At 40.5% G+C, this 22,654-nt stretch overlaps 1 protein-coding gene across 1 annotated transcript in view; it reads right to left on the bottom strand.

Moving 5' to 3' along the window:
* The window catches only part of GMDS (GDP-mannose 4,6-dehydratase), a 547,683-nt gene that overhangs the window by 106,744 nt on the left and 418,285 nt on the right, over positions 1-22,654 (bottom strand). Inside the window, exon 9 of the mRNA XM_014542298.1 lies at positions 3,457-3,553. Within this exon, the coding sequence (XP_014397784.1) occupies positions 3,457-3,553 (97 nt within the window). The remainder of the gene's footprint in view (positions 1-3,456; positions 3,554-22,654) is intronic.

Here is a 22,654-nt window from a genome sequence, read left to right as displayed (position 1 = left end):
CATTTTTAAAGACACAGAAGTACTGAGAAGTGACTTGCCTAAGGGTACACAGCTAGTGATTGACAGTTTCTGAACTGCTGCAGTTGGCCCTGGGGCCCGCACCTAAGCACAACCCTACTTCTCTACAAATAAATGCACAATGCAATGAATCTAGGTGTAAATGTATGCACATATAGAAAACTATATAAGAGACAGGAGTTTTAAGAGGAAGGAACTTAAACATTGATAATGCCATCACCAAATACTGGAATTCAGGGCAATGGGAAAGTTAAAGTCTAATTTTCAGGATTAAACTTTCCACAGTAGCAATATTCCTAAATGTTCAAAGGAAACCCAGAGGTTTATAAGAAGCAACAACGTGACTCTATTCAGTTCTAATTGGATGCCAGAGTCCTTAGCTCAGAACAAAAGCCTTCATTTCATATTGGTACGTAAGCAGGATTGAAGTTTCTGCAGAGGCACCGATGAGGACAGACGTTCCTGGCGCTGTGTGAACATGCTCTATAGACCAGTGATGGCGAACCTATGACACACGTGTCAGAGGTGACATGCGAACTCATTTTTTTGGTTGATTTTTCTTTGTTAAATGGCATTTAAATATATAAAATAAATATCAAAAATATAAGTCTTTGTTTTACTATGGTTGCAAATATCAAAAAATTTCTATATGTGACACGGCACCAGAGTTAAGTTAGGGTTTTCAAAATGCTGACACGCCAAGCTCAAACGGTTCGCCATCTCTGCTATAGACTCTCCTGGCCTCCAGGAGGAAAAGAGCCTTTCCCAGGACTAGTCTGCATCTTATTCAAAAAACAACCTAAAGCACTATGTCCCTTTAGTCTTGCTTTAGGTTACTGGTGTTCTGAGACCTGATATGTCCCTCACTTTTTTCTTTTCAAATGTTCTCTCTCTCTCTCTCTCTCTTTTTTTTCCTATCAGTCATTTTGGAACCGTTGGATGATAAGGAGATCAAGTTTACACCCTGGGCTTTGGAGTTCCTTATGCGCTGAAGATCTTGGGATACACACGATTAAACTCATCAGGAGAACACGCTTTTACAGAATCTGAGGATGAATGCATGGAGCCTTGGGACTGGTGAGAAGAACTTCGACACTGAGTGGGAAGGACACAGTGCAGATGTGGGAGAACTCCATCCTGCACTACACCAAGTGCTGCTGCACCTCAGAGGAGCTTGGAACTTTGCAGGACTCATGCCCAGTGACTCTCTAAATGTGTTGGCTATTAAGGCCCACACCTAAGGTAAGTGAGAGCTCATTTACAAGTCAGTGCTCAGTTCTGGTCACCTTTCCACTGGAGGAGTCCTATTACCCCCAAGGCAATTCACAAAAGGCTGTAGAATTGATCCCAGTTTTGGGAAAACTCCTTGTTCTGAGGAATGAAGTTAAAAGTTTAGTCTCCCCGTACAAGAGAAGCTTGCCCAATAGAATACCTAGTTGAAGTGGAGTGAACAAAATTAATGCAGCTTAAAGGCTAAGAAAGATGACATGCAGGTTAACATCCAAATTTAAGCAGTAAATGAAAGCATTGGGATGGGAGCTAGATCAACAAGCAAATAAAGGGGGCACAGGAAATAAGACACCACTCTTATGCTCACACAGCATTAGTGTGAATGGAGTTGCAGAACAGGTATGATAATGACATTTGAATGAACAAAGAAAGGGGGAGGGATGTAGCATCAGGACAGGAAAGAGGGGTTGACAGGACAGACTTCAAGAACTGTCTTGTTAGTCCAAGGGTCCTTTTCCTGTTCAGCAAATTCTTTTGTTATGTGTCCTTATCAATCCCACGCCTTGCCAAGTGAGAATGACAGACAGGCCATTCTTAATGACTTCCGAGCTTCTGAAACTATTTTGGTGTCAGAGAGAGAAAGAGCCATGTAAAATTGTTATAAGGATTGAGCTTTCTGTTGGCTCAGTAAATTTTCCACTCTGAGGTGACAAATTCTGTTAGCATAGAAACAGTTTTGCCTGTTTATGTTATCTGTGCAAAGTTCCAGAAAACTGACACCTTGTGGCACCTCTTAGGACAGGGAAACAACGCCAGTATGGCTAGGGGCTCCGCAGGGACCTCAGTGCTATGTCAGCAGGGTGTGCTAGGATCTTCCTCCCCTAGAGACAGAGCAAGTCCTCTGTCTTCTCCTAGGCATACCCGCCCGCATCAGCACAGGGAGTCTTTGTTCCTAGTGCCAGAGGCCCTGCCACGCCCATGCCAGGACAAAGCTTCCACTCTACAGCCCTGTCTTTGCGCACTGCTTACTTAATCTTTCCTTTTCACTTCCTCCTGGGTGCAGGGTGCAAGACTTTTTTTTCTTTTGTTTGAAACAAGACATTTTAAAGGGTGGTTACTGATGACACAGGCACTTTCAGTCTCTCTTCACTGGGGTTTTCCTAATCTCTGAGGGGTTGTCCAACACACAGGAATTTGGTTCAAAACACAGGTAAAACAGGTTCACAGGATTCCATTTTCACAGTTAATGGGTATGTCACTAGGTAACCATCATGTCTGAGCATTTCTCTCTGGATATGCCATTTCTGTTATCTTTAGGTATATGTAACATGTTGAGTTTTGGTGACCATGGAAGGGTGGACCATTTTAAAGTGTTAAAGCGACAACACCACACTAGAAGGTTCTATAAATTTAGGAAAGGAGGATGATCTAATAATCTACAGGTCATTTCTTAACACAGAAATCTTGATGTTTAGAAATCTATCCATGCATCTACCTATCAATCAACATTTATTAAGCACCCACTTTGTTACAGTAGAAAATATTTTAAAAAGTCCTTGTCCTGAGTTTGCAGCTTTGTAAAGGGAGAAAAACATGTAAACAAATGAATATAATAATTTGTAATAGATGTTATAATGTAATTATGGCTCGCATATACTATAGATAAGAAAGAAAAAATAGAGACATCAGCAGTGTAGTATATTGTCTAGAAAGCAAATCAAAGGAAGACAGTACTTGAGCTGCGTGTTAATGTTCAGGGAGACCACTTATGGCTTATGTTTGTGTGTGCACATGAGTATGTGTGTGTGCATGTGCCTGTGTACACTGAGGAGGCAGGCAGCCTTCCAGACCTTGAGACCCTGCAGGCCATGGAGGGCCCTGTAAGTCAGACATCATGTAGGTACCTGGGATCAGCCACCAAAGCAGGGGACTAACACAATGACAGCTGTCATTGATACGAGTCTCTGTTTCCGTAGACTCACCATTTCCTTGGGTGTGTTTTACCCCTGCTTTCCTTTTTAAAGCAATGGATTTTGTGATGAGAACAACATCTCAAATTCAATTCACTGGTCTCTGGTTTGGAACATGCCCACTAAAAGACACCAGATAGCCTGATGGGGAGCTTGAAGGTTGGCTTTGGCATCCAGTGAGCATTTTCCCAGACAGCAGCCAAGTGTGGCCACACACAGGGTGGCCAGGAAACCTTACCACTTCAGTTGGTCGGTAGTATTTGAGGTCCACAGTCACATGAACTTTGCCAGTCTCTTTACATCTGCCCACTTCATTTTCATTCTTTCCTTCCCACCTGTAAAGAAGATAAACACTTAATCAGCCTTTAATTGCTTGGGAGCATTTGGCCACACTGTGATCCCTCAGGCTGGCCCAGCCTTTTCCTTGCAGTAGTAGGTAAGCTCATTAATGACAGGAGCCCAGGCTGCAGTTAACCATGTTATTAGGGAACAGTGACTTTCAGAGCCTTTTCAGATCTCTTTAGAAAGGGTAGGGCTTCCTCCCTCCCCCTTTCTTTTTAAGAAAATCATGATGGGTTCAGAAGCAAGACTTTAGAAATGACCAGATTTTCAAAATAAGGAACTGGGCAACTTTCAGGGATTGAAATATTTTTAACTTCTTTAGACTATTCCTGATTAAGTCAATTATTATGAATTAATTAATTTCTCCTGTCGCCCCCCCCTTTTATAAATTTTTGTAGTTTTATGGATATTTACTATAAAGTCAATGCACTCCAGTATGGAATAAGTTTAATACCTAATTAACCATTCCTTTCACCTCTGTATTAAATATGAATTCCCTTGCTCGACATAGTCAGTAGTGGGCCTCAATACATCTCAGATGATTAAATCTCCAAAAAGTGCACAACTAATTGGTTTACTTCCTGCTAAGAGAGGGTATATTAGCATCTCTCTGCCTCCTTTAATTCAGCTATGCTGTTATTCCTTCCTTAAACACCTACAGTTGCCACAGTTAAGGATCCCGACAGTGGCCCCTCAGGTCTACACTGCACAATGCACAGGATGTGCTCATGAGCTTGAAGGCCAGCTTTTCACTGGAATTTCATGCTAGGTTCCTGCTTTTTAAAGAAATAAAGCCACTGGCTTGATGTTGACCTCTGGATTTCAAAAATCTAATACCCAAACAGAAAATACTATATAATTTGAACCATTTGGCAAAGAAGGGAAAGACATTACAAAGTAATGTTTGACTTTAATGCTTATCCCCAGAGCTAGTTTTCTTTATCAGATGAAGATGAATCCTATGATAACAGGATTCAGTGGGCCTGGATCAGAGTCACAGTGGGGAATAAAGAAAAGAATAGAGCATTAAGTTAATTACTCAACGATGAATGTTCCATGTTGGCCACAGTTGTATTTTGGACACAGGTTGGGTATTAGAGACAGAAGCTGGCCTCACAGCTTCATTTCTGAGCAATCACCTGAATATCCTATTCTCAATTAACTCTTTGGCAGCACAGGGATACCATTTCATCATTGGAGAAGTAATGTGGTTACCAGTATGCTAAATTTCAATGCACTCAAGGCAACCATGAGAACATCCCACAGCAAAGAGAGTTATAGCACAATGTATGGAGCACTATGACACTGGGCCACCTGCATTTCCCAGGACTTTCATATTAATTGACTAAAAAAGGAATGTTTGATACCTTACTTGTTTGGTTTCATCTCTTACTGTTGATCAGACTGATTTGGCAGAATCAGAGCTAAGGTTTTGGAAAATTCACCTGGAAATGGTATGTGGATGCCTTAAACATAGAGCATGTCAAGGAAAACGCTGTGAAGTGAGAAAGCCTACAGTGATGAGGAACCTGCACATCTCTGATGGACAAAGACCACATTTTGGCTAATATCCATAGTGAGGAAGAATAATTGGTAAAGCCATAATTTAAAAAAAAATACTTATCTAATTCCAAAGGTAATTGTTTAAGTGAAACTTTTTCTTTGGTTAGGCTTTTAGTAAATAAGAGGATATTTGTATCATAAAAGCATGCTTTAATTTTATTTACATTTTATACTTGCAAAGAGAAACAAGTTCAACATCTATCTTTCTGAAAGTATTTCCAACTAAGCCCAAAGGGTTTATAAAAATACTGTTCATAATTTTGCTGTTTTTTTCCCATTGTAGCCAGGCACGTAGTCTATCATGCTGACTTAATGTGCGCTCATATATCTAACTCCAGCCTTTATGTTGGTAAATCTGCTTCGATGCCACACACTTGAGAACTGATGACTCAGATCTGTCTATAATTAAATTTTCTGGAAACCACACACGAACACACATACATATTTAAGCTGCTAAAGCCTTAGGAAAACTTGGAGAACGTTCCATGACTGGGGAAGGAGTGTAAGAGAGGGACAGGAAAGGGATGAGGCTAAGCCATGGTATCTAGACTAGGGGTGGGCATACTGTTTCTGTAAAGAGCCAAAAAGTCAATATTTGAGGCTTTATAGCTCACATACATATATCCTCTGTTGAACTTTCTTCCTTTCTCTCCTTCTTCTGCTTTCTATTCTTCTTCCTCCTTTTCTTTCTCTTCTTACTTCGCATCATATATATATATATATATAATTATTATTATTTTTAACTACCCTAGAACTATAAAAATCTCCATAGAGGACAGTAAAAATCAGGCCTCAAGTGGGGTTTGGCCTGGAGGCCACAGGTTGCCCACCCTGCTTTAGGGGGTGAGTTAATGGTATAGCCTCCCCCTCAACTAAATCTCCTTTCACACCAACAGCTTGCATCGTTGGACGAGCATTAATTTTCCTGTCTACTGCTGATTCTCTTTTATTGCTCCACAGTCATATGCTAACATGTGAAATTTGTAACAGCAGCTGAAATGGAAAAGACTGAAGGAAGGAATCTGCAAGTTAGACCTGAGTTTGAGGCTTCCTGGGCACCTGTGGATATGAGCTCCCGGCACGCAGGCTTTCTCTATCTGAATGCTGCTTGCTGGGTTGCCACTTTGCAAAGACTATGTACAGTCCAACCATCTCTAAGGGAATGGCACTGCCTCAATGATTAATACAGCTGCACCGAATAATCAACTGCAACCAGGAAATGGCTCAAAGCAGAACTGAGTTGGCAAAAACCACTTTCTAATTTCCACTAGATCTACATGAGGGCAGTAAGCAAAAGTTTCGGCTAAAGGCCAAAAACCATTCAGTTACAACAATATATGAAACACTTGTATTAACAAGTAGAAGGTAACAGCTAACTTGTCCTAACAAGAAATGTTATGACTCAAAGCAGAATTCCATGTTCATGAAATGATGATACGTTGACAGGGAGTAAAGGATATAACTAATTAACAGGGATTGCTAACCACTAATTTAGATCAACAGCTCACTGAGCAGGAATCCTGTATAATTCAATTTTTTAAAATAAATTGTTGGCTTCTAGTAAGCATTAAAAAGCACTGAAGAATAGCAGACTTAAGCACATTAAGGCAAGATTAGGTGCTATTAAGATTTCCAACTAGGAACCTCTTTAAGGAACACCAGTCACTGGGTATACCCAGTTGAAAAGACACAGCTACCTGTAGCAATCTGAAAATCACAAAGCTTTCAGAAATTATTTTTAAAAACACTATTTCATTAGGACACAGATATAGAGATAGATTAACAGAGGCTAAAATTTAGCAAATGACAACTAGTTCTGGAGAATTATTAGGTTCTGGATAAAGATGGTCATTTGCACATACTTTTGCTCCTTTCAAGATTCCTTTTAAAAAAAGGATAAACCCATAAGGGCTAAAAGAACAGGAGAGAAAAGAGGAACCAAATCCTGGAAGGTGGGCAGCAGATGAATGAGTTGTTTAAGAACTTAGCAGGAGCCCCAGAAAACAGACTCCAAAGCCAGCAGTGGCAAAGCCAAGAATTAACCCAATTTACACCTGCAGGAGCCCCCAAATGTTTAGGAAGTGTGAGCTGATTATAGCTCTATTGGAGACATAGGCTGATGCCCAGTCACCTCTGAGATACCACAGCACTTGGCAGCTGCCTCACCCTTTCTGGAGAAGAAGGCCCCAGAATTGAAGGTTGGGGTCACTGTGCTGAAATCAGGGAAGGATGAACTATGTAAGCTATATGTTGGGGTTGCCTGGCGGCCTAGGGAGATGGCTGGAAGGCTTGTCTCCTTGCAGGGAGGAGACTGGGAACTCTTCTCCGGTTGTCAGAGGTTCTCCACCTAAATGTCCAAGTCTCCCTACAGTGACACAGTCAACAAGCTCCATGTTTTCAGGAATTCCCAATTCAGTTTTTAAACATGAGCAGAAAACCAAGATTACCAGACAGACATGTGAGCAAAAGCACAGATATGAAAGACAGAAATCACAACAAAGAAATTGAAAAACAGCAACTTGAAGAAAATAGAACAATCAAGAAAGATAATTTAAAAAAAACACACCATAAACTCACATGCACCACCATTAATATGTTCAGAGACATAAGGAAAGATAACAAAAACAAGGTATTATATAACAAAAAAAAATTTAAAAAGACTTTAGATATTAAACACAATTCAGAAATTAAAAGTTCAAGAGAAGATTTTAAGGATAAAGTTGAGGAAATGTCCCAGAAAGTAGAACAAAAACCTGTAAACATGAGAAAACCAGAAGGAAGATAAAAAATCAGAAGATGGCCTCAAGAGGTCAGTATAATGGGCTTTCCAGAGTGTACAGAAAAAACAGAGCAGAGCAAATAATTACCTAAAAACAAATCAAGAAATTTGATCAGAGCAAAAGAATGGGCATTTTCAGACAAAAAGGGAGCCCCCTCAAAATAATGGATGAGACTAGACTTGAACTTCATTAAGATTTTGCTTCAACAAACAAAGGAGTTTTTAAAAAGATGCCAGAAAATAGGGGATACAACTCAGGAGAGTGGATAAGAGAACCCTCCAGACAAGCATGAAGGCAGGTCAGGCCAGAAGGTTCCAGAAGGCTCACTATAGAAAGACATGACTGATAGAATAACCCACAAGCTGGGGCAAAGTTTTGGGTAGTTAGTGATAAATATATAGAAGATAAGGCAAATGAAGTAAGATGATAATTATTAGCTGTTTGGTAAAAAAGTGACAACTGTGCAGAAAAAAAATGTAATTGTGGTTTTACTAGAATGAATAACATTGATCAGTCATGATAATGTAACACTAAGCTAACCTAAATTTAAATATAACAATAGAATAAAATAAATATAACAATAGAATATTAAGAGAAAGGAGGGATTGGGCAAAAGAAGGAAAAAAACAAACAAACCCATGTCTTGAATAAGAGGAGGCCAATAGATAATGTAAGAAACAAAATCAAGAGCCACAATAAAAATGTTATTTAGAAACATGGAGCTCAATGCCAGTGTAACAGGGTGCAATGGGATTTTCAGAGAGAATAGAAAAACAGAGCAGAGCAAATACTTAGCGTGAGGTAAGTGAGGACAACTGACCAAGCAGAAGAGCATACATACATTTGCAGGTGGAGAGGGCCACAGAATTTCTCAAGTAGCACAGAGCATGTGAAAATGGAGCGGGAGGGAGGGTGGAAGGTAGGCAATTGCTGGGTTTTCTGACAATTCCTGTAGAAGGATTGGAATTTAAATGATGTGCTAAATTAACTGGGAAAAACAAAACTAACAATGAAGGAGAAACTCATTACCAACACGAACATTACAGAGCATTACAAACCGCAGGCTGACTGACCAAGGTCCTCCCCAATTGCTCCCTCCACATTGCCTGCCAGGGCTCCGCCCACCAAGCCATGGTTCTGCCTCAGGGTTTCTGATCTGCCCACCTGCCCTGAAAACCCAGTGCTTCCTGCCCCCACATCTCCTCCTCCCACTCTGCCTTCTGGACAACCACTGACACTCCTCCTGCCATACCCTCCATAGAGGAAGCCACCCTCCGGGCAGACTGGGGAGCTGACTGGGAAGAGCCAGGCACACTGCAGACTGCAGGAGAATGGGGGAGAGGTGTGTGCCAAGGGAGGAAGGGTGTTCACTACCAGGTGCTGGGGAGAACTGAAACAGGTCCCTCAGGTTTGGGCCCCTGGGGATGTTAGAAAGAGTGGCTTTGATGGAGTCCTTGGGGCAGAGACAGACTGGTCTGAGGGGAAGAGGGAAGGAGCTGGGAGGGGAGACAGTGAGGAGAGGCAGCTCTTTGTTCATTTTGGCAGAGCAGGGAGACAAGATAAAGGGCAGGGTCTGGAGGGAATGAGTGTTTGTGGAGGGGTACATTTAAAAAAGATGTTTGGATTTGAAAGTGTCAAAATGCTGATGGGAAGGAGCTGTGAAGAAGGGCTGATGGCAGAGGAGAGAGGGATGACCCAGAGTTTCCTGAGAAGGCAGGAATTTCTGCTCCTAGAAAGAAGTGAGGGGTGGAACAGGAGAGAGGAGGACAGGATATAACTTTTAGGTTCAGGGAGCACTGTTTGAATCACAAAACCTACCCTTATTTCTAAAAGTCAGCATTGTGCAAAGGGGTGTGTGTGTATGGAACTTAGGTGTGTACAGGTCTTTTGGATCACCACTGAGATGGAAACTCCTTTGTCTCCATTCATGCCCAGTCTTGCTCCATTTCATTCATATTAATAATGATAACTGTTATTAAATTATGGGTTTCAGCTCTTACATTGCAGTTAATAAATAATCAACTATGACAAAAAGTCTAAAATTTAAAGCCATTATACACTGTTCATGTAGAAGACTGTTCATTTTACTTGTTACAGTAATAGGGGCTTTTCTTCTGTGCTTTCCATACAATGGACCCTTTGTAAATATCAGCTGACAAATCCCCAAACTCAGAGTCAGGTGAGTAGTCCAATCTGTAGCTCCTATGTGGGGGAAAAGGAATTTAGGGGACTGAACAATTTACAAAAGGTTTCATGGGGAAGGGTTCAGACGACACCCCTATCTCACAAGGTGGAAATGACCAGAATGGGTGGGGAGGACACAGTCAATTTTATGGGGAGGACTCCCAAACATCTTCTGTAAGAGTTTTCAGTTGGTCAATATTTCCCTTGCTTTCTCCTTTCTATCAGGATCATTGAGAAACTATTAGAGAGGTTCTCCTTTAAGTGGTCTCTACTTATGTTTTATCGTTAGGAAACAGGACTGGTATAAATAACTCAATGGTAGAAAAGGAAAAAGAAAAGAAGACCAGAGGTTGTTCTCCTCGGCAGAGAATGGCAGTGGAAGGGATTCAAATACACAGTGGCTTCTGCACGAGCCCCAGTGTTTCTGTGCTGTGTTTTTCATGGACCCCTAACCGTGCTCTATCCACAAAACCTACCATTCTTTCTAAAAGACAGCACTGGTGCAAAGAGGTGTGTGTTTATGGAACTGCTGTATTTTGATTGATTTTAACTCAGCTAAGATGTCCCACTCCCAAGAATGTAAGTGGAGTTTCTCCTGCTTTACGGGAGTAAAATACATTGAGGTCTTACAAGGGGCTCTGGTGGGAAGGTGGCAATTCCAGGACTAGTGCTCCAGTTCTGTATGAGAGTTTCAGCCATAGTTCAGGGCCTTCTGTTGTCCATACCCCCCATATTTGGCCAACTTTATCTACGCATCCTGCTTCCTTCTCCCTCCCACAAATCTTCACTAAGTACCTACTAAGTGCTAGGCACTAAGCTAAGCCAGGAGCCAATGACACAGGCATGAGTAAGCAAGACATGGTCTTTGTCCCTAAGAGGCTGGGAGACTAGTGGCCACCATAATGGAGTGTATTAATGACAGCAGAAGGCAGACAGGGTGCTATTAGAAAACCAGGGAGGGCACTTAGCAGGACTTGGCTGAAGGTAGGGTGTGAGCCAGAGGAGGATGCCTAAGCTAAGACCTAGACAATGAGTGTGGGGAAGCAGAGGGTACAGTAGGTGTGGGTATCTCTTCATGCACACCAATGTGGTCAGGCTGGTCCAACCCAGCTTACTTGCTTGCCCACTGCCCACATACAGTTTAATAACTCCTGCCTCCATGCCTCTTCTCATGCCATTCCACCCACTTGGAATGCTTTCCTTCTTCTTAACTACCATTCATAACTCCCACTGTGGCTTGTTTAAGTCTACCTTTCTACGGATACCACTCCAGTCTTGATCACGGTGCTATTGCCTCAGTACTGATATAAAAGAGTTGCACAATAACACAATCTATTTGTATATATTTGTAAAGAATGTGTTCTTATCGTCACCCAGTTAGAGCCGACACTTCTCAAGGACAAGAGAATGCCCTTTGATTCTCTTAGATGAGTTTGGCTTTGAGAGAAAAATGAAGTGGGCAGAGAGCATCAATTGTACATGACACATAGTGAGGACTACCTCAGCCTCCAAGACATGGAAGACATCAGGGCTCAAATTAGATCCTGCACCTGCTAATAATTCAAAACGCGCTGCTTCAGGAAAGGGCCATATCACTGTAGGCTGTTATAGTTTTTTTTAATGTGTGAAAACCCCAAGTATCTTAGAAGTTATAAATATAAAATGATAGTAGGGCTTAAATTTCCAGACAGAGAGGGGTGGGCACAACACAAGGAAGAAAGAAAGGAGGCAGTGAGGAGGGGAAAACTCTTTCAATGGTAAGTTGAAGCTTATATGAAAACACCAAATCTTTTTATTACTAAATGTTATGTGTATACTTTTGAAGAGTATCTCCAGAAAGTTCCCATGGTACCTATATTCAGGAATAGGCTCTCTGTAGGCTGCTCACAGTGTGATTTCCTAGCTCCAGTGACAGATCTACGTGGCAGATGACTGTCTGGGAGCTGTGTTTCCATCACTTGGCAGCTTAGATTTCACTCACTGGGTAGGGACATCAAGGAAACAGGTAGCAAGCTGGTAAGGTGGGAGGTAGAGCCATCAGGGGCTCCCAGGCAGCTGGCGGGAGAACAGATGCCGTGATCCTCTGTCGGGGAAGGGACGCTCGGCGCACCTGTGCACACCTTCAGGTGTGAAATCCCCAGAGGAGAGATGCAGGGCCACATGATTTCCTTCTCCTAACTTTCCCCCTAAAAACCCTGAGAAGTGCATCATGGGAAAATCTGTTCCTCAGAAATGCCTGACTGGAAGGATGTGCTTTTCCCATGTGCAATCTAGCACAGCCTTGAGCCCAGCAAATAGGAATGCAGAATCCACAGAAAACCTGCACACACTGCTTCCTCTTCTCACAAGCCCTCTTCTGAGCCTCAAGGGCCAAGGCTCAGAAATCCTACCCATCACAAAAACATTTCCCTATCAGGGAAAGAATACGATGAACACAAATGTCATTATGTCAGCCAGGAAGACTTTAGAAACACTAAAGTGTTTCTTTTAAAATATATAATAATTGTTACCCTTGTTGCTTTTACTGAAAATGTAGATACAGTACCACAAACTATGATCAGTATTTCCCTTGTCTGAAACCACAAACTTGTCTGAAAGGGCCATATCACTGTAGGCCGTTATAGTTTTTTTTTTTTTTAAATATATTTTATTGATTTTTTACAGAGAGGAAGGGAGAGAGATAGAGAGTTAGAAGGTACATGCCCTTGACCGGAATCGAACCTGGGACCTTTCAGTCCGCAGGCCGACGCTCTATCCACTGAGCCAAACCGGTTTCGGCTATAGTTTTTTTTTAATGTGTGAAAACCCCAAGTATCTTAGAAGTTATAAATATAAAATGATAGTAGGGCTTAAATTTCCAGACAGAGAGGGGAGGGCACAACACAAGGAAGAAAGAAAGGAGGGAGTGAGGAGGGGCAAAACTCTTTCAATGGTAAGTTGAAGCTTATATGAAAACACCAAATCTGAAAGGGCTTCAGCCTGTACTGTGAACTTTCCTAAAATTCTCAAAGGTCTATAGCCCTTAAAAAGCAGTGACTGGCCTCTGTGTGCCATACATACTTTGCTAAGCAGCCATAAGCCTCCATAATCATGGTAGCTGACTCAGTTTGAAGCATAGCCCCATGCAGTAGCCGGTGGTTCTTACATGGTTGCAGGCTACTCTTACAACTCCCTTTTCAAAATCTAATAAGATGAATGACAGAAAATTAGTCAAGACAAGTATTCGCCTGCTTGGTTTATGCTACTATCACTTTAATTGTAGAAGAAAAGTGCTTCCTTTTCACATGACTTAGTAATAAATTAATGAGAAAGTGAAAAGCAAAACAAAACACTAATGGGAAAAAACAACAACAATGCACCCTCCTTTGAACAAACAAACACACACCATGTAATGTTCTTAGAAGAAAACATCTGTGGTCATGAAGGCACCTTCTCAATACTAATGATCAATTGGGAATTTAATCGTCAAATATCACCTTAACTTTCACCAGGATTGCACGTGGGGCTGAGTATCTTCCACTAACCCAAACTCGAACGAATGTGCTATCTTCTGATAAATTCAAAGCAAAAATCACTTAAATGGTGTCAAAGACTTCAAGAGCAAATACTTGCGTCAATTCTAAATTTATAGATGGTAACACATTTTATAAGCTTTTCCAGTGAAAATTACAACAGATATTTTCAAAACAGTAGCAGGAGTGAGAAGTGACAACAGATCTGAAAACAGCTAAAGTGAGCATGTTCAGATATTGACCAGTGTGTCTAATATGAAAGGCATGCAATACGAGGTTAGTGCAAGTCCACCAGTTCAGAGAAAGTATCTCTCACCTTCCTTGAAGCACACACAACACAGCAGGTGAAAATGATGGCAGGGAAGCAAGTTTTCTGTCTCACTTGATGGCTCCACTAGTCAAGTTCTCCTTCACGCTCTATATCCAACTGTTCACCAAGTCCTGTTCTGTCTTCCTTGGGTCAGTCTATCCTCTCCATCTCGACGCCTTTGTGTCAACTCAGGTCCTTAGCATCCCTCCTTAGTAGCTCCTGGGATAGGAAGCATGGTGGCTTCCCAGAGCTGTCACCACCACATGAGAAGGAACCATGCTGGAGGAGTTCCTGCTCACCTAACATGGGGAAATTAGGTTGACATTGGACACTCATGGAAGGACGTTCTGACAAGCGGCCTTTCAGTCTCCATCAGGGCTCAGTGAGTAGATATTATAGAGCACCCACTGCAAGTCAGCTACTGCCAGCACTGAGGACACACTGGTGAATTAGTGGACACCAGTCCTACCCCTTTCCCTTACAGCTAAAGGTTCTCCAGGATGGGATGGGCTCCAGGAACTAGGAGTAGTGCCACTGGGCAGGTCGAGATATGCTTCCAGTGACAGACCAAAACAAAACGTAGTGAAAATTATCCTTCACACATCCTTCTGATCTCATGTTTTCATCAGAACTTGGGCCTCAGATGTCCAAAAGCCGAGGCTACGCATCTTGGGCTCTCTTTGCATTAAGTTGGGGCTTCTCCTTCCCAGGGGCATGAAGGCCCAGGGTTAATTGGGCAACTTGTTTGCTTATAAGTGACTTCACTATTTGCATGTAAGCCATCACCTTGAAAAGCTTTTGAAGGATGAGAAGTACAATATCAAAGGCATTTAATTTCAGAGAAATGCAGTGGTAGACCCTGGCTCTACCACTCACTGCTGAGCAACCTTGGAGGGTACTTCACTATACCTCCTTTCTCCTCCGTGAACAGTATCCCCTGCTCTGAAATTAAACTGAATGGGTGTACAGCACATGGCATACTCTTGGGCTACAGTGAACATATTGTTTTGTCTACCTAGTACCACTTTTTTGCCTTTATTCAAGAAATAACATTCCCATGTTGATGGAGGCCCCTGCTTCTTCCAAACATAGAATTCTCTCTCCCTGATGACAGGATAAGTCCTCAAAGCATGCCCCATGCCCTGGCTTCAGTGATTGGCCTAGAAGTGATCACAGGACTCAGTGGGGACAGCTAGGATCCTTCCTTGGAATTTCTCTTAAGTAGATAGATAGCTATCAAAAAGGGTTCTAGTCCTCTTTGACTATGTTAGGTGTATCCTCAGAAACACTATCAATGACATCCTCTGTCACAGGGACATGCTGAAGGAATGTAGATGGCATTCTAAGAGCAGTAGAGCCAAAAGGCAGAGAAGAATGACAGAGTTCCAGATCTCAGACCCAAGTGCCCCTGAGGCCACTGGGAGTCCAATTTCAGTCCCTTAAGAACAAAAGAATTCTGACAAGTAAAATGCTCCTAATATAAATACTTTAATTATGCTAAAGTCTTTGTTTTATTAGCATGAATACTTCACACACTAAGAAATAAGAATTTATATATATCATCCATCACAATTTTTGGAGCTTAACAGTTTCCAATAACCTGGCTCACACTGCTTTCCCACCCTGGTGATTTCTTGAGACCCTGCCCACCCAACTCTTTCAGGGTCTGTTACACACAAGCAGCTAGCTTCAGCCTGTACTGTGAACTTTCCTAAAATTCTCAAAGGTCTATAGCCCTTAAAAAGCAGTGACTGGCCTCTGTGTGCCATACATACATTGCTAAGCAGCCGTAAGCCCCCGTAATCATGGTAGCTGACTCAGTTTGAAGCATAGCCTCTAGCAGGCAGCTCCAAGCCAGCCCAACACTTTGTAGGTCCTACCAGGTGGTCCTGAGCCAGGCCTTGGCAGGAACTTTGACCTGCAGTGCAGTGGATCCCAAGAGACCCCAAAACCAACAAAGCCAATGGCCAGGTTCAAATCACACCAGAGCATCACCCAATTAATGGCACACACAACACAGCCACAGAATGGACTTAGCAAATACCAGAGTCCTGCAAAAGTGAATCACACTCTATGGTGTCAGCCCCTACCTAACAGCTTGTCTGCTGTAGTCACAGCAAATCCTCACAGCTGGTTAGTGAATCCCACCCACTGATGTGCCAACAGCAACCAAGGCTCAAATAAAACAAGAAGGCACAATAACCCACACAAGGGACACCCCTGGAGCATCTGGCTCAGGTGACTTGGGAGTCTGTGCCAATGGGCCCCACAGAACAGGACAAAACACCAGAAAAATAATGAAATAAAATGGAGGCAAGCAATCTACCAGATACAGAGTTGAAAACACTGGTTATAAGAACGCTCATTGAATTTAAGGGAAGAGTAGATGATGTCCTTGAGAACTTCAACAAAAAGATAGAAACCATAAAAAAAAAACAGTCAGAAATGAAAAATACATTAGAGGGAACCAAAAGATTAGTTAAAGAAGAGGACTGATTCAGTGATTTGGAAGATAAGGCAGCAAAAAGAAAACCAAATTAAAAAGTGAGGATAGTCTAAGGGACCTCTGGGGCAACATCAAGCATAACAACATTTACATCACAGGGGTACCAGAAGAAGAAGAAAGAAAGAGATTGAAAGCTCATTTGAAGAAATAGTAACTGAAAAGTTTCCTAACTTGATGAAGAAAGTAAACATACAATACCAGGAAGTACAGAGTCCCAAACAAGATGAACCCAAAGAGTCTCACATAAAACACATCAGAATTAAAATGCCAAAGGTTAAAGACAAAAAAGAATCTTAAAAGCAGTAAGAGAAAAACAGTTAGTTACCTATTTCCATATGACTGTAAGGTGGTTTCTCAACAGAAACTTTGCAGGTCAGAAAGGATTTACACAAAACATTCAAATTGGTAAAAATCAAGGACCTACAACCAAAACTACTCTATTCAGCAAGGCTGTCATTTAGAATTGATGGAGAGATAAAAGAGCTTCCAAGATAAGAAAAAGTGAAGGGAATTAATCAATATCAAAGCAGTATTACAAGAAATGTTAAAGGTATCTTTAAGAAAAAGAAAAGTAAAAATATAAATGATAAAATGGCAATTGCTACATACCTATCAATAATTATTTTAAATAAGTGAATTAAATGCTCCAATCAAAAGACATAGGTGGCTGAATGGATAAGAAAACAAGACCCATACATATGCTGCCTATAAGAGACTAACTTCAGATAGAAAATACGCACAGACTGAAAATAAAGGGAGGAAAAAAGATATCTCATGCAAATGGAAAGGAGAGAAAGCTGGGGTAGCAATACTTATATCAGACAAAATAGACTTTAAAACAAAGGTTATAATAGGATTCAAAGGAGGACATTTCTTAATGATAAAGGCATCTATCCCAAAAGAAGATATAACCATTGTAAACATTTATACATCCAATATGAGGGTATGTAAATATATAAAGCAAATATTGGCAACAGTAAAGGGAGGGATCCACAGTAATACAGTAATAGTAAGGGACTTTAATACCCACTGACATCAATAGATAGATCATCCAGACAAAAAAAAAATCAATCCTATATAATAAAAGGTTAATAAGCAAATTGTCCCCTCGACTGGGAGTTCGACTGGGGGCGGGCCGGCCAACCGCCAGTGGCCCCTCCCCCGCACCGGCCTGGCCCGATTGGCCCTGATCGGGGCGGGCTGGCTGGACCCCACCTGTGCACGCATTCGTGCACTGGGCCTCTAGTAACTAAATAATAGCCTTACATGACACTTTAGACCAGATGGATTTAATCAATGTTGTTAGGACATTTCAACCCAAAGCAGCAGAACATACATTCTTTTCAAGCACACATTCAATGTTTTTCAGGATACACCATGTGTAAGGCCACAAAACAACTCTCAACAATTTTAAGAAGATTGAAATAATTTCAAGCATTTTCTCCAAACACAATGGTATGATGCTAGAAATCAATTACAATAACAAAACTAAAAAACACCCAAACACAAAAAGATAAATAACACACTATTCAACAATGAATGGATTAACAATGAGTTCAAGGAAGAAATCAAATGATTCCTTGAGACAAGTGAAAATTAAAACACACGGACCCCTAATCTATGGGACACAGCCAATGGAGTTCTAAGAGGAAAATAGCAGTACATGTGTATCAGAAGAAACAACAAATATCTCAAATAATCTAGTCTTACGCTTAAAATTTTTTTTTAAAAAAAGAAAAGCCAAGAATGAGTAGAAGGGAGAAAATACTACCGGTCAGAGCAGAAAGAAACAAAATAGACCTAAAAAAACAAACAAACAAACAAAAAACAATATAAAAGATGAATGAAACAAACAGCTGGTTCTTTGAAAAGATGAATGTAATTGATAAGCGTTTAACCAGACTCATCAAAAAATATATACAGAGAAAGAACACAAGTGAAAGAGCATAAGTGACAACTGACACCACAGAAATACAAAAATTATAAGGAAATACTACGAACAATTATATGCTAACAAATTGAACATGGAAGAAATAGATAAATTCCTATAAATATATAATCTTCTAAGACTGAATGAAGAAGAAAATATGAGCAGATCGATAATTACTAATAAATTTCAGTCAGTAATCAAAAATCTCCCAAGAAACAAAACTCCTAGTCTTCACAGGTGAATTTCACCAAACATTCAAAGAATAACTAACATTTATCCTCAAACTATTAATTTATGATAAAAAATCTCAGCAACGTGGGAATAGAGGGAATGTACCTCAACATAATAAAGGTAACATATGTCAAAGCCACACTAATTTCATACTCAATGGTGAAAAGTTAAGAGCATTTTTTAAAATTTTTTTATTTAATATATGTTTTTTAAGAGCATTTTTTTTTTTAATGATCAAGAACAAGTCAAGAATGTTGACTTTTACCACTTGTATTCAACATAGTACTGGAAGACTTTGTCACAGCAATCAGAGAAGGAAATAAAGAAAGTTCATCCTAACTGGAAAAGAAGTAAATCTGTCATTTTTTTTTTTTTTTGCAAATGACATAATACTACACAGAGACAACCCTAGTGACGCCACCAAAAACCTATTAGGACTGATAAATTAATTCAGTAAAGTAGTAGGATACATAATTAATATCCATAAATTGGTTGCATTTTATAAAAACAACTAGAGGCCTGGTGCACAAAATTCGTGCACGGGGGTTGGGGGGTTCCCTCAGCCCATCCTGCACCCTCTCGCAATCCGGGACCCCTTGAGGGATGTCCGACTGCCAGTTTGGGCCTAAACCGGCAGTCAGACATCCCTCTCACAATCCGGGACCGCTGGCTCCTAACTGCTGGCCTGCCTGCCTGCCTGATCACCCCTAACCACTCTGCCTGCCTGCCTCATCGCCCCTAACTGCTCGCCTGCCTGCCTCATTGCCCCTAACTGCCTCTGCCTGCTTGCCTGATTGCCCCTAACCACTCTACCTGCCTGTCTGATCGCCCCTAACCACTCGCCCCTAACCACCTCTGCCTCAGCCCCTACCACCGCAGCATCATCCAGAAGGATGTCTGGAATGACATCCAGAAGGTCGTTCAGCTGTCTGGTCTAATTAGATTATGCTTTTATTGTTATAGATAAGGAACTATCAGAAAGAAAAATTAAGAATACAATTCCATTTACAATTGCATAAAAAATACCTGGAAATTAGTTTAACTGATGAGGTAAATGACCTTTGTACTTGGAAAATTATAAGACACTGAAGAATAAATTGAAGGAGATACAAATAAATTGAAGAATATACTATGCTCATGGATTAGAAGAATAACACCATTAATATCTCCACAAAACTGAAAGCAATCTATAGATTCAAAATACCTATCAAAATACCTATCAAAATACCAATGACACTTTCCTCAGAAGTAGAGATAATAATCCTAAAATTTAGAGGGAACCACAAAAGACCCTGAATATCCACAGCAATCTTGAGAAAGAAGAATAAAATTGGAGGCATCACACTACCTGATATCAAACTATACTACAGTAATCAAAACAGTATGATACTAACATAAAAACAGGCACACAGATCAATGGAACAGAATAGACAGTACAAAAATAAACCCATACCTACACGATCAATTAATTTATGACAAAGGAGGCAAGAATATACAGGGTAAGGACAGTCTATTCAATAAATGGTACTGGGAAAATTAGACAGATACATGTAATAAAATAAAACTTTCTCACAACATATACAAGAATAAACTCACAATGGATTAAAGATTTAAATAGATGGCTCAAATCCATAAAACTCCTAGAAGAAAACAAAGTCAATAAACTATTTTAACATTGCTCTTAGCAATATGTTTTTGGATAACTCTCCTCAGGCAAGGGAAACAACGAAAAATAAAATAAAACAAAAAAATTCAAATGGAATTACATCACATTAAAAACTTTTTATATGTGGAAGGAAACCATCAACAAAACAAAAAGATAACCTACTGAGTGGGAGAAGATATTTGCCAATGGTACATCTGATAAGGGTATAATATATATAAGGAACTCATACAACTTAACACCAAAAAACCCCACAATCTGATTAAAAATGGGCAGAGGACCTGAATAGACACTTTTCCAAAGAGGGCCTACATCTGAAAAGATGCTCAGCTTTACTAATCATCAAATAAATGTATACTAAAACCACCTCACACCTGTCAGAATGGCTATTATCAATAAATCATCAAACATCAATTGTTGGTTAGGAAGTAGAGAAAAGGAAAGCTTCATGCACTTTTGGTGGGATTGTAAATTGGTGCAGCGGTATGGAAAACAGCATAGAGGTTCCTAAAAAATTAACAATAGAACTAACATATGACCCAGCAATTCCATTTCTGGGTATTTAAAGACATATAAAACACTAATTTGAAAAGAGATATGTATCATTTACACTAGCCAAGATATGGAAACTTAAGTACCCACTGAGAGAGCACTGAATAAAGAAGTGGTACATATATACAATGGAATATGAGTCAGCCATAAAAAATGTAATATTACCATTTGTGACAACATGGATGGAGGGCCTAGAGGGTATTATGTTAAGTGAAATAAGTCAGACAGAGAAAGACAAATACCATATAAGTTCACTTATGTGAAACCTAAAAAACAAAATAAATGAATAAACAAAAAAACCAAACTCATAATTACAGAGAACAAAGTGATGGTTGCCAGATGGGAAGAGGTTAGAGAGATGGGTGGAAAAAGTGAAGGGGATTAAGAAGTACAAATTGTTAGTTATAAAAACAGTCATGGGGATGTAAAATACAGTATAGGAAATTTAGTCAATAATATTGTAGTAACAATATATTGTGTCAGACATGCACTAAACTTATCAGGGGGATAACTTCATAAGTTATATAAATGTCTAATCACTATGTTGTACACTTGACACTAATATAATATTGAATTTTAAGTGTAATTAAAAAATAAGAACATTTATTAAAAAATAAAATAAAAATGTTTAAAATGGTAAATTTTGTTATATATATTTTTTACCAGAGTAAAAAATTTTCCAAAAAAGAAACTTCCAATCTTCCATGTATACTGTTTCCCACAAATTTTTCAACTATTCCAACAGAAATCTACCTTCAAAATTTTCTAATGAAACAAGTGAATGTAGTGCATGAGTATAAAGTAGACCATTTTCATATGCAGGTGTTGCAAAAGTAGGTTTATAGTTGTTCGTATGTAAAATGAAGCAATAACTAAGACATAATAATACAAGAATAAACTCTGTTTTGTGTATTCACAACTGTAAACCTACTTTTGCCCAATCTTGTACAGTGTAGGATTCACTCAACTGGCAAAACTCCAACCAGATCTGATGGTTAGTCGGTAGCAGCTTATCATGGTGAATTTCCTGATTTTAATATTTGTATTACATTTATGTGAGAAAATATCTATGTTCATGGGAAATACACACAAAAGTCCTGGGTGATGGGGCACCAGGCTGGCAACCTACTCTCAATGGTTCAGAGAAAAGAAGATTGTTTGTAATGCATTGAAACTTTTCTGTAAGTTTTTAATGGGTTTAAAAACCTCTACACTAATAAAAGAGAAACATGGTAATTAGCGTACGACCGCTACCCTTCCCATTGGCTAATCAGCATATCCTTATGCAAATTAACTGTCAGCCAAGATGGCGGCCGGCAGCCATGCACTGAAGCGAACAGGGAGGCTTGCTTGCTCCAGTGACTGCGGACTCCAACGTTCCCCGCCTGACTTGCCGGCCTCTCAGCTGCAACTCTAAGCAACTATGTTGCAAATATAGAAGCTAAACAAAACCCCAGAAACCGGCTTTCAGTCAGCCGGGCTTCAGCCAGCCGGACCGCAACATTGTATCAAATACAGAAGGTAAACAAAGGCCAGAAACCTGCTTTCAGCAGCCGAGGCCTCAGAGCTAAAGCTGGCCCAGAAAAAAAAAAAAAAGAAAAAAAGGAGCAGTTGGGAGCTTCAGTCACCCGCCAGCCTGAAAACGGCCCTCAGCCCCTCACCCAGACTGGCCAGGCACCCCAGTGGGGACCCCCACCCTGAAGAGGGTGTGGCCAACTGCAAACAGCCATCAGCCCCTCACCCAGGCTGGAACAGGCACTCAAGCGGGACCCCCACCCTAATCCTGGACACCCTTCAGGGCAAACCAGCTGGCCCCCACCCATGCACCAGGCCTCTATCCTATATAGTAAAAGGGTAATATGC

This window comes from Myotis brandtii, unplaced genomic scaffold, assembly GCF_000412655.1.
Source record: "Myotis brandtii unplaced genomic scaffold, ASM41265v1 scaffold298, whole genome shotgun sequence".
Lineage (NCBI taxonomy): Eukaryota > Metazoa > Chordata > Mammalia > Chiroptera > Vespertilionidae > Myotis > Myotis brandtii.
The sequence above is the reverse complement of the archived record's forward strand: the minus strand, read 5'-3'. Positions and strand labels throughout refer to the sequence as shown.